Source organism: Berghia stephanieae, chromosome 3, assembly GCF_034508935.2.
Source record: "Berghia stephanieae isolate SIO BIC M18660-M18661 chromosome 3, UCSD_Bste_1.3, whole genome shotgun sequence".
Taxonomy (NCBI): Eukaryota; Metazoa; Mollusca; class Gastropoda; order Nudibranchia; family Aeolidiidae; genus Berghia; species Berghia stephanieae.
In genome coordinates, this window is record NC_088362.1 from 103955834 (window position 1) to 103968214 (window position 12381).

Here is a 12381-nt window from a genome sequence, read left to right on the forward strand (position 1 = left end):
ATGATAATGATGATGATGATAATGATGATGATGATGATGAGAATGATGATGATGATGATGATGATGATGATGATGATGATGATGATATAATGATGGTGATGATGATGATGATGATGATGACGACACATACATTGAGAAGTGTATTGCTGGCAATACTAGGGATAGGCAGTCGAATATCCAACAAGAGCCTTGACTCGATCATAATCTCATTCATGTTTGGATTCATGTTCAGAACGTAGACAGGAGGCTGGGCATCGGGATCTAGTAGGAAGTGGATTTGAACGTCGCCGGCGTACACTTAGGGCCAGATACTGACCAAAAATGGGCACGATCTATAGATAGTATGCGCTTGGCTAAGAAGCTCAAAACATTGCCGTCCGGAAGTATAACGGACCAACACACAAAACTGTGTGTATCCATGAACGTTTATAGTCAGGTTAATACAGTTCAGTGAGCATTACTCATAAACGCGGATGGCAAGAAACAATAACAAAGACCTGAGTGACGTCATCTTCGAACTATCTATATTACATTTCCATGTGCTCGAGGTCATTGGTCACATTGGAATATGTGCCTAAAGGGACCCACATAGTGAAAAGTATTCATAGTTTTTGAAATAGCTAACATCACGATTGGTCATTTTGTTCAGCTTGACACATGAGTATGTTTACTACTTTCATAAACAAAGCAAAGTGTTTACATTTCTGAAGAAGTATCCAATCGTTGGACAGCAACAAATCATGTGATTTATGACTTGGTTGGACAAAAACATGAATTACATCACCAAAGAAGACGATGATCATCAAACGAAAGTGAAAAGTGAGTTGTTGTTAGAAGTGCTCAAGAAAACAAATTATGACTCTATTGGTTAAGCTATCGAATTCAACTCAAATTAAGTTGTTTCCTGTGAGCTTCTTCTTTCATGCCATCGTTATGTTTTTGCCTGACACTGAAACCCAAAAAGACTGGCATTTTGACGTCATTATTTGTTTTTTGCACCGCCTACGAGTTGTCGTTAGTAGTGTGTTATGGAAACAAGTGGTCCCATTAGTTGAACTATTGAATACAACTCACGATTTGATGTCTTTTATGGCCAAAGACTGGCATTTTGACGTCATTGTTTGGTCACTGTCAGGCTATAGATAGTTTGAAGATGACGTCACACAGGTCTTTGTTATTGTTTTTTTGCCATCCGCGTTTATGAGTAATGCTCACTGAACTGTATTATCCTGACTATAAACGTTCATGGGTACACACAGTTTTGTGTGTTGGTCCGTTATACTTCCGGATGGCGATGTTATGAGCTTCTTAGCCAAACGCATACTATCTATGAGTTAACGATTGCTACGGTATCAGGCTATGAGTTTACGAAGGCTACGATTTAAACCACCGACAATATTGAATACATCATCTACCAAATTCATCCCCTTGATTAGTGGACAAAGAATAACCATAAAGACCTGGAATCTGAAAAGAGTTGCCATATAAAGCCGTAAATAAAGTATTGCTAACTGTTTTGTCTAACACTGTATTATAGACATCTTCCAAATGTTTATCTAAGAAAATGGAGCTAATAGCCTACTTTATTCAAATCATGTACGACAGTAAGTTATCCTTCGGGGTCTGGATGGTTCAATTAGTATAGCACTCGCCTTACAAGCAAAAGGACCGGTGTCGATCCCGGGTGCTATCAGTCCGAAAGGCAGTTGGGTAGCTTTGTCTATTATATCTGGCGGAGAGTAAGCTACATTGTGAAAGACCTTCGTCTCAGGCAGACGGTAGCACGTTATTTCTAGGTGCCGTTTAACACGATCGAATTTGGAATAAAAACGCCGGCTCATTTCCCTCATGGCTCTATTGGACAACTTTTTTTAAATTGAGCTTTATATAGTGCAATATCCACTAAATGTGCTCAAAGAGCTTTACAATGGGTCCCTGGTAAACAGCAACATTTAGCATATAGGACGGGACATGACGCCTGTTAGGCGATATTACAATTTTTCGGACAAAGACAACGCTGTTAACGGCCAGGTACTCATTTTACACCTGAGTACTATGAGATAATGTGAGTAAAGAGCCTTTTTCCAAGGACTCAACTATGCGCTGAGCGCGAGGCTCGAACCCAGGACCTTCCGATCCAAAAGCGAGTGTCATACCACTAGACCACATAGCCTATTAGTCTGTGTAAAATGATTCTTACTTTCCAGTTTTAACACAGGCACCTCTAAGTATTCAGGGATGACTTTCTCCACACTTTCGTACCAGGAGAAGAAGATATGATCCTCGTATTTCTTCATATTCTTGGCAAGGATCAGGTACTTATCTGAAGCCTGAAAAAATTAAGTTGAACGTTACTAAGGAAGAAATAAATAAGAAAAGATTGATTAAATAAATAATAAAAATACAACTTGAGCTCTTATATAGCGCAATATCCCTTAACATTTCTTAAAACACTTTATATGTGGTCCATAGCCAACAGAAACATTTAACATGTAGGACGAGAAATGACGCTATTAGGTTATATTACTTTTTTTTCGGACAGAGACAACGCTGTTGGCGACGAGGTACTTATTTTACACCTGGGTACGGTGAGAACATGTGAGTAAAGAGCCTTTTCCATTGATGCGCTTTCTTGGGACTCCAACCCAGGACCTTCCGACCCGAAGCGAGTGTCATACCAAAAGACCACATAGTCGCACAAATAGAGAAACTTGATCTGGTATGATATCACAATAAAATAGATGAAGGAAATTGAAGTCAAAATGATCTGATAAAGGAAAAGTTAAATCCTTGAAAAGGGCCATGTGCTTACATTCTCTCACCGTACTCATGTGTAAAATGAGCAACTGGCCGGTAACGTCATTCTCTGTAGAGAAAACAATTGTAATAGCTTCTTACATGCATCATGTGTCTTCCTACTTGTGCAGTGTTGCAGTTGGCTGAAGGCCCCTTCTAAAACGTTCTGAGAACATTTTAGTGTATACTACCCCATATAATAACTCAAGACTATATAGGTACACACACACACACACACACACATATATATATATATTATATATATATATATTATATATTATATATATATATGTGTGTATGTGTGTATGTATGTGTGTATGCGTGTGTGTGTATGTGTAAAGTCCACTCCGGATAATCGCAACTCGGTTAATCGCAACATTTCCCAAGAAATATAAGTAATTCTATATAAAAGTCACTGGGTTAATTGCAACAAATTTTCGAACTCAAAAATTGTCAAATTCAAGAAATCAATCCAAAAAAATCTCATGATTAGATTTCATCCTGGACGAAATGGTGAAAGGTTAAAGAATTGAGAGTGGGCAGGGTTTAACACTACAGTAGTGTGTCACCACTGCAATAGAGACAAAAGAGGGCGAAGCTTAGCAGTATGGGTTTGTGACTATTAGATAGGAGGCAAGGGGGCTAGACATAGACTAGATAACAGGTAGACAATGACAGTTATGAGGAGAGACTGGGCCATATTCTTTGGGTTTTTTTTTTTTGATTAACAACTAGGCATTGTGACCGGTTTGGTGAGAGCTTATTTATTGTCCCTCATCACGGCTAATCTCTTTTGACTCGTACAAATGTTGCGAACAAAAGAATGAAAGTTAATTTAACCGGAATAAGATGTCGGCTTGCATCAAAGCTGCTTTTGCTTGTCAAATTCTATACAGGGCTGCCATATGGTTTTTGTTTCAATCAAGTTGTCCAGTCTATGATGGACTAAGAACAATGTTTACAACAACTGGTAATGTTGTATGAAACTGATTAGTGGTCAAATCAAAATAGCTATACAAAGTTACAACAAGTGGTGGTAAAAACAGTGTCCCAGCCTATTATCTGATTTTGGCTAAAGATACAGCGGCTTGGAAAACCTCCCACAAAGACTGAGAAACCATGGCTTTCCCTGACAAAAAGAACAATATCGAGTTACAGAAAAAACTTCAAATCATCAATTAGTTCAATTCAGCTCATAAACTCAGACAGAACTTGCTAAAATCACGGCATCTCCAAAATGTTGCAAAAGTGGACATGAAACTCACCTTCGGTTAATCGCAACATTTTCGTTGATCCTAAGGTGCCGTGATTATTTGGAGTGGAATATATATATATATATTATATATATATATATATATATATATATTATATATATATTTTATTTATTATATATATATATTTATATATATCCTAAATACTAAATCCCTACGATTGGTATGATTTTCTTCACATCGTAACAACAATTCAAGAGTGCGGATCCATAGGACCTTAGACATTGTCATACACTTACTATTTTACCAATAGGACCTTAGAGATTGTCACACTCTTACCATTTTACCAATAGAACCTTATACATTGTCACACTTACCATTTTACCAATAGGACTTTAGACATTGTCAAACTCTTACATTTTACCAATAGGACTTTAGACATTGTCACACTCTTACCATTTTACCAATAGGACTTTAGACATTGTCACACTCTTACCATTTTACCAATAGGACTTTAGACATTGTCACACTCTTACCATTTTACCAATAGGACTTTAGACATTGTCACACTCTTACCATTTTACCAATAGGACTTTAGACATTGTCACACTCTACCATTTTACCATGGACTTTAGACATTGTCACACTCTTACCATTTTACCAATAGGACTTTAGACATTGTCACACTCTTACCATTTTACCAATAGGACTTTAGACATTGTCACACCCTTACCATTTTACCAATCTCTGAGACCAAAACCTCTTCCAATGTCCTGAATTTGATGATGTTGGCCTTGATGATGTAAAATAGAGATCTCTCCCAATAGATCTTCCCAGCAACTGGAGGAAAGGCACGATATACGATAGGATCAGCGTTCTGATCCATGAAAATGTGGCTGATATTGTCAACCTGGATCGAGTTGAAAAGAACGGGACAGGAAGAAGTTGTTATCACGTTCCAATAACACTGTTTTCAAATTCAATACATTTTTACAATAGATAGTATGAAGTTGACGTCACTCAGGTGTTTGTTATTGGTTTTTGCCATCCGCGTTTATGAGTAATTCTCACTAAACTGTATTCACCAGACTATAAACGTTCAAGGTTACACATAGTTTTGTGTATTGGTCCGTTATACTTCCGGATGGCAATTTTGTGAGCTTCTTAGCCAAGCGCATACTATCTAAAACAAGAAATAAAAGAAATAGGGGTTCCAACTGAAAATAGAGGATAGTGATATATAAGAACACATTAAACGTATTTCTTTACTGACATTTTGGTATTTATTAGGGTTGTACCACACAACAGTTTATCTTGATATAAAATGACTGTCGTCTCAAAATGGCAATATGCCGCTGCGATTCTGATGCCTCAAGTTTGATTTATTGACATAAATATGAATCACGAATTATAATTACGGTGTCTGGGTGTCAGAGCTGGAAATCTAACTTACACGTCACCAACCATCAGTCTGGTTCATTCAGCCTATCATTGATTGATTGATTGGTAGATTGAAAGATTGATTCAACCATTCATTCATTCATTCATTCATTCATTCATTCATTCATTCATTCATTCATTCATTCATTCATTTATCCATCCATTTTACGTGCCTACCTCTTTGATATACTGGACGATTATGTTTTTGAACTTGGACTGCATTTGTTTTTTAATCACTGCCCTTGATTCGATGTTTTTTAATTTTTCAAGAAGTTGAAATGCTCCTTCAGAAGAACGTAGATTCTAAACAAGGGGAGAAAGAAAAGAAAAATATTTATTCCACCCCTCTCCCTAAATATTGACGCGTCATGATATCACGTTTATTAATAATAATTTGTGACGTCAGATTATCAAACGCTAAATGTCACTAAAATTTGATTTAAAAAAAAGAAGTATTATTTAAATATTTTTGAAAATGTCTTTTACTCAGAGATGACGAAATCGGAATCGATTAAGGGGTAGAATTTAAGATGTCTTACACTCTTGCGTTTTGGAATTCTGACTTTTGTTTTACTCGCAAGCTCGTGCAGCGGTAGGGAATTCATCTGGAATTCCAAAAGCAAGAGTGTAAGAACCATATATTATTCTACCCCTCTCCCTAAATAGTAACGCGTATTGATATCATGTTTACATTAATAATTTGTGACGTCAGATTATTAATCATTACATTTCACTAAAATCAGATTCTTTAAAAAGAAGTATCATTAAAATAATTTTGAAGACGTCTTCCGTTCAAAGATGACGAAATAGGAATCGATTGAGGAGGGAGGGAGGGAGGGAGGGGGGGGGGTAGAATAAATGATTTCTTACATTCTTGCACTTTGGAATTCGAACTTTGTTCCCAACGCGCACTCGCAAGCTCGTGCAACGTTTGGGAACACGTCCGGAATTCCAAAAATCAAGAGCGTAAGAATCGTATATTCTATGTCTATGTTGTACAGCTTGGTATGGTGTATTATTTACGGCTTTTGATTTTGGACTGAAATTTCATGGATAGAAAAAATGATACAGTTGTGTAAATTCTTTTGCGTTTATAATTTTGACTTTATATAATTTTATTTGGTTGTTACGTCAAATTTATCGCATTGATCACCTATTATATTTCAAATACTAGTAAAGGAGGGTGTTATAAAAACACATTTCACGTAATTCTTCACTGCAATGCTGTGTTGTTTTTAAAAACACAGTACAGTATATGCAAGTTTACCAAATAGCACATCCTGCGTTCTTTAAAAAAACAACAGATGGTCATGGTACTGTAAGTCCACCACCGTTTATCTTGATATAACATGACCATCGTTTTAAAATGGCAATATGCCGGGGTGATTCTGATGCCTCAAGTTTAATTTATTGTCAAAAATATGAAACGTGAATTAAGTTTATATTTTATTGAGGAGAATGCATTCAATTTCTTAAAGTGACAAAAACTAATATTTCGTATTCCAGGTAATATTTTTCTTTAAAATCCCTCCGTGAACTCTGGCTTAATTCCAACATAAAACCAAATTTCAGGAAATTGGTCACATTCTTTCACAATTTAGCTAACATACTTCATGTAAATGGTATCTTTGATTAAATCAATAGCCCCCCCCCTTTTTTTGTCAGTTTAATAACCGATATTGTTGATTGTTTTGAGAACTAAAAACGACAGATTAATGGATAGCCAAAAGATGAGGGTTATGAAACCTCTGCCGTACTCTGAAAAAAGCCATATTTGAAAATTTGGCCAGAAAACTCGTCCTTCAAATATCGATCCATTTAAATGATCATCTTGGCAAAAACTCTCAAACCTGGGACTTCGCGAAGTCCCAGGTTTGAGAGTTTTTGGCAAGATGAGGATCATTTAAATCGATCGATATTTGAAGGACGAGTTTTCTGGTCAAATTTTCAAATTTGGGTTTTTTTTCCAGAGTACCTCAGATCTACCTGGAAAGAATCATCAATGAAAGCGTTTCCTTGTTCTTCAATCTCCGTCACCTTTTTGTAGAATTCAGTCTTCAATGCATTCCATTTGGGCTGTTTGGTCATGTCAAACGGGTCGTAGTCCAGCTGAAATTGGAATTCGTCATTACATAGCTGTATGGTCATGTCAAAAGGGTCGTAGTCCATCCAGCTGAAATTTGAATTCGTAATTACATAGCTGTTTGGTCATGTCAAACGGGTCGTAGTCCAGCTGAAATTTGAATTCGTCATTACATAGCTGTTTGGTCATGTCAAACGGGTCGTAGTCCAGCTGAAATTTGAATTCGTCATTACATAGCTGTTTGGTCATGTCAAACGGGTCGTAGTCCAGCTGAAATTTGAATTCGTCATTTCATACAAAAGATTTATGCTTAAAGATGTGTATAAAATATTTCTTTATCGGACGACGCTGCTTGGATTTGTCATGCACATACAAGCCGGTTCGCTGTGCAAGAGAGAGAAAAGGAGTTTTATATTCTTTTTTCCAATTTGCACCTCAAACATCTGACTTGAAGGTAGTCTTGCAACCGAAAAGTAGATCGTCGAGCACTTAGCTAATTGTCACATAAATCCACGCGAGATACCGATCTAGGAGGCCTAATATGCCACGCGGCATGGAACAGATATGGAAAAGGTAACAAGTACATAAATCTAGTCTTCATGATTGAATGTTCAGAGAGGTAGAGAGAGAGAGAGAGAGAGAGAGAGAGAGAGGGGGGGGGGAAGAAAGGAAGAGAGGGAGGAAGCGAACAAAATAGACGTGTTTCGTGCGTTCATCTTAATCTGTATATTCACAAAGTAATAGATTTCTGACCAAAATGAAAAAAACACACAACTGTTTTGGCTGTGTACAGTAGAACTATTGATGCCGTTTGGCAATAGATCTAGCCTTTGTCAATTTGTAACCCGACACTTGCCTAAAAACTTGTGCGGCTATGTGGTCTAGTGGTATGACATTCGCTTTTTACTATTAAAATCAACTGTTTACTTTCTTTTGAAGGTGGTCGCCTTGTACAATGACAGACTGTTTTGGTCAGTGGCTATGATCTTACGAAGGCTTTGGTTTGACAGATAAGGCTATCGACTCTTAACTCTCTCCTTACAAGCCATTTTCAGAGTTTTCACCAAAACTTCAAACCCACCCAACACAAAAAAAATAGAATTTATTTTCTCACTGGAACAGAAAAGCAACAAGTACATTATATATATATACATTTTTCAGCAAAATGATCTCAACAACACAGTGTCAGGTTTGTAAAGCTATGATTTAAAAAATTCTTTAAATTTAGTGATGTGCCAAATGCTGACCTTTGGTCAAGAACAAACCAAGAACAAATGGATGTCCAGGTCAGACGCAGAAAGTGGCGATGGGTTGGCCATACCCTGCGGAAAGAGCACTGTAATATAACCAAACAGGCTCTCGAATGGAACCCACAGGGCAAGAGGGAACGGGGTCGTCCAAAACAGACTTGGAGGAGAAGCCTTCACCAAGATTTGAGCGTCTCCAATCTTACATGGAGTGAGGCAAAGGTCTGTGCCAAGGACAGAAGAAGATGGAAGAGTGCTGTTGAGGCCCTATGCTCCGCCAGGAGTCAAGAGGCATAAGTCAAGTAAGTCAAATTTTGTGATGTACCAAAAAAAAAATAATCAGAAGGACAAAATTGTTGGTTGCGTCGTAACGAATGTGACGATTTTCCTATGGTTGGTATGGAGAGGGTTAATGATTTCTCTCACCCAATACAATGGTTGGATTAGATCGTGTATCTCTTCGACAATGTCATCGATACGCTCTGCATCGCCCGTCACAGACTTCAGTTCGTGGCCAAAAGTGTTGTAGAACTCCACCAATACCTGGAATTAACAAACATATCAGAGGAAAATAAACAATTTCTGTCGAAAACTGAGAAAAGGAGTGCATTTTGAAAATGAAGAGTTATCGTTCTTGTTCTTTTAGAAAAGACATACATATAAATATATATAATTTTTCATTGAAACGGTCATGGAGCTATAAATCCACCACCATTTATCGTAATATAGAATGACTACCATATCTCAAAACCTGGTCAAAACGGCATTATGTCGGCATAACCTGATGCTTAAAATTAAAATTTCGTCTATTTCAGAAAATATTAATTTTCCAACTCTGATCATATTTACTTAAATCACTCAACCCTAACACCGACTATATCCATAGTTTACCCTGGTTAATTTTACCCCATGCCTATTTATTACATTTTTCCGAGACGAATTATAGGCGTAGTATCAAAGCTAATGTTTTTAGTTTTTGCATGCTAATAATAGTTGAATAAAACTATCTATGTACATGCTCAATTTTAATACAATTTGTTTCCAATTGTGAAAAGTAGCAAAAATCTCTAGGAATGAGTGAGTTTTTTTCCTCATAATTTAGTCATTTCGACATAATACCAGAGTGACGCGGTGGGTCAAAAATGGAGAAAAAAAACCTACATGAGCCATTCGATTCACGTCCAGACAAATGTCCTTGATGTAATCAGTCCGGTCAAACAATCTTTTCCTGTCAAATTCCCAACGGACGTCTCTTCCCGATGACTCAATCTTAGCCCGAATTTGGAAGTAGGCATCTTTCCAGGTTTGTAACATATCCGTGGCCACTGAGGTCATCTCTTTCACGGTTTGGAGAGGCTCACTGAAATTAGCAATTTTTAGATTGGTATTTTTTTTTAAAAATCAAGCATGAAGAATGTTTTGTTTTTAGTTCTGGACGTATTCAAAGTAATGATTAATAAAGATTATTGATCACCTTCTATCTCTCTCTCTCTCTCTCTCTCTCTCTCTCTCTCTCTCTCTCTCTCTCTCTCTCTCTCTCTCTCTCTCTCTCTTATAATATATATAATATATATATATATATATATATATATATATATAAATATACATATCTCTTCTCGTATCTATCTATCTATCTAACTATCTATCCATCCATCCATCCATCGATCTATCTTTCCTCTATATTTCCCTCTCTTTCTCCCTTCCTCTCTCTCTCTCTCTCTCTCTCTCTCTCTCTCTCTCTTTCTTTCTTTCTCTTTATCTCCTTTCTCTCTCTCTATCCCTCTCTCTCTCTCTCTCTCTCTCTCTCTCTCTCTCTCTCCCTCTCTCTCTCTCTCTCTGCATTCCATGTTTGTCCAAGGCATCTGAGGCTTTCTGAACTTGGCCGCCGATCCACAACTTAAAATAATTGGTGTTATAATTGTTACTGAATTCTTCTTTAGAATGATTTTAAGTTTAAATTCCGTTTGTATTTTTGGCATCTAGTTAACCCTAACATAATAAAATTCCGTTTGAGTTCCCAATTATATTGTATGAAATCCAAATTTGGTTTAAAGTGCTAATTTAAGTGCTAATAAATAATGCAGTGTAAAAACTTTTGCTTAATATAAATGAGGAGTCCACTTCCAACACCGGCTACGTCACGTTTTTATCCTCCAGAGAAATTGGATTTTGTTTTGCCATTCATTTTATGAATCAGAGAGGAAACTGCCAGTCTTATTTGCCTCATAGAATAATGCCATGAGTGTTTTGAAACTTCAAATATTCTCTCTATATTCCCAGATATCCTATGGATTGAAGAGAGCGTTTACTTCTTTTTGTGCGGCTATGTGGTCTTGTGGTATGACACTCGCTTTCAGATCGGAAGGTCCTGGATTCGAGCTGCGCTCGGCGCATAGTTGAGTCCTTAGAAAAGACTCTTTACTCACATTCTCTCACCCTACTCAGGTATAAAATGAGTACCTGACCGTTAACAGCGTTGTCTCTGTCCGAAAAAAATTGAAATATCGCCCAACAGGCGTCATGTCTCGTTCTACATTATTTTAAGTGTTTCTGTTGGATAGGGGCCTCTTGTAAAGCGTTTTGGAAATATTAATGTTGCTGCCCGAAGCTCTAAGAATTAAATAATAATGTGAAATTGAAGGTAAGTTGTTTTTGTAATTAAATTGAAGCTTACATTCAATTTCACATTATTATTTAAAGCGTTTTGAGCACGCTTTATAAAAGCTCGTTATAACTCAAGTTTAAAAAAATTTATCTAGGTGTGGCTTCTCACCATCTAAAAATGTTACTTTGTATTTTCGTTTGATTTTTAAGTTTCCTCCTTACTTGTAGTATATTAAATTTAGTAATGAAGTGATATAGCTAAGCTTCCATCTTCTATTAGTTTTACAAAAATGAAATTTACTTGAAAATTGTGTTGACGTGTATGACACGTGTCACACGCTGACAGAGTTCATAAGCGACACGTTCTAGCAAAGGCACGAACAGCTCGTCAGTGTTGTAGTGTCGGGAAATGATCCATACCATCCTCAAGGCTTTCATCAGTGGCGGAAGTGTCTCTGTAACAGTCTGGTGGAGTCGTAAATTATAATGCATATTATTGCAGAAGGAATAAAATTGACGTCACTTTGCACTTTGTTGTCATTTTTAGACTGCAAGAGAGGTGATTCATTCTCACTAAATTTTCGCATAATTGTTTGGATGAGAACTGTTCCAATTTAAAAGCCAAAACAATTTTTTTTGGATGTCTCATTTTTATTGCCATTGAAGTTTTGATGCAAATTATAGAAACTTGAATTGTATAACTCTTGCCACCACAAAACAAAAGCAGCAATAATCAATGATGCAATAATATTGTAATATTGTCTTAAGGTCCTATAGATAGTATGCGCTTGACTAAGAAGCTCAAAACATTGCCATCCGGAAGTATAACGGACCAACACACAAAACTTTGTGTAACCGTGAACTTTAATAGTGTGGTTGATACAGTTTAGTGAGAATCACTCACAATTGCGGATGACAAAATACAATTACAAAGGCTTGAGTGACGTCATCTTCATTATATCTATTTATACGGCTTAAATACATCCTTGCTCTCTTGTGC

General features: G+C 36.8%; 1 protein-coding gene across 1 annotated transcript in view; it reads right to left on the reverse strand.

Moving 5' to 3' along the window:
• Positions 1-12381, reverse strand: part of LOC144969413 (dynein axonemal heavy chain 10-like) — a 188689-nt gene that overhangs the window by 150431 nt on the left and 25877 nt on the right. Inside the window, exons 11-18 of the mRNA XM_078908525.1 lie at positions 11683-11846; positions 9939-10137; positions 9204-9320; positions 7434-7556; positions 5625-5750; positions 4741-4917; positions 2201-2330; positions 131-261 (exon numbers count right to left, since the gene is read on the reverse strand). Of these exons, the coding sequence (XP_078764651.1) occupies positions 131-261; positions 2201-2330; positions 4741-4917; positions 5625-5750; positions 7434-7556; positions 9204-9320; positions 9939-10137; positions 11683-11846 (1167 nt within the window). The remainder of the gene's footprint in view (positions 1-130; positions 262-2200; positions 2331-4740; positions 4918-5624; positions 5751-7433; positions 7557-9203; positions 9321-9938; positions 10138-11682; positions 11847-12381) is intronic.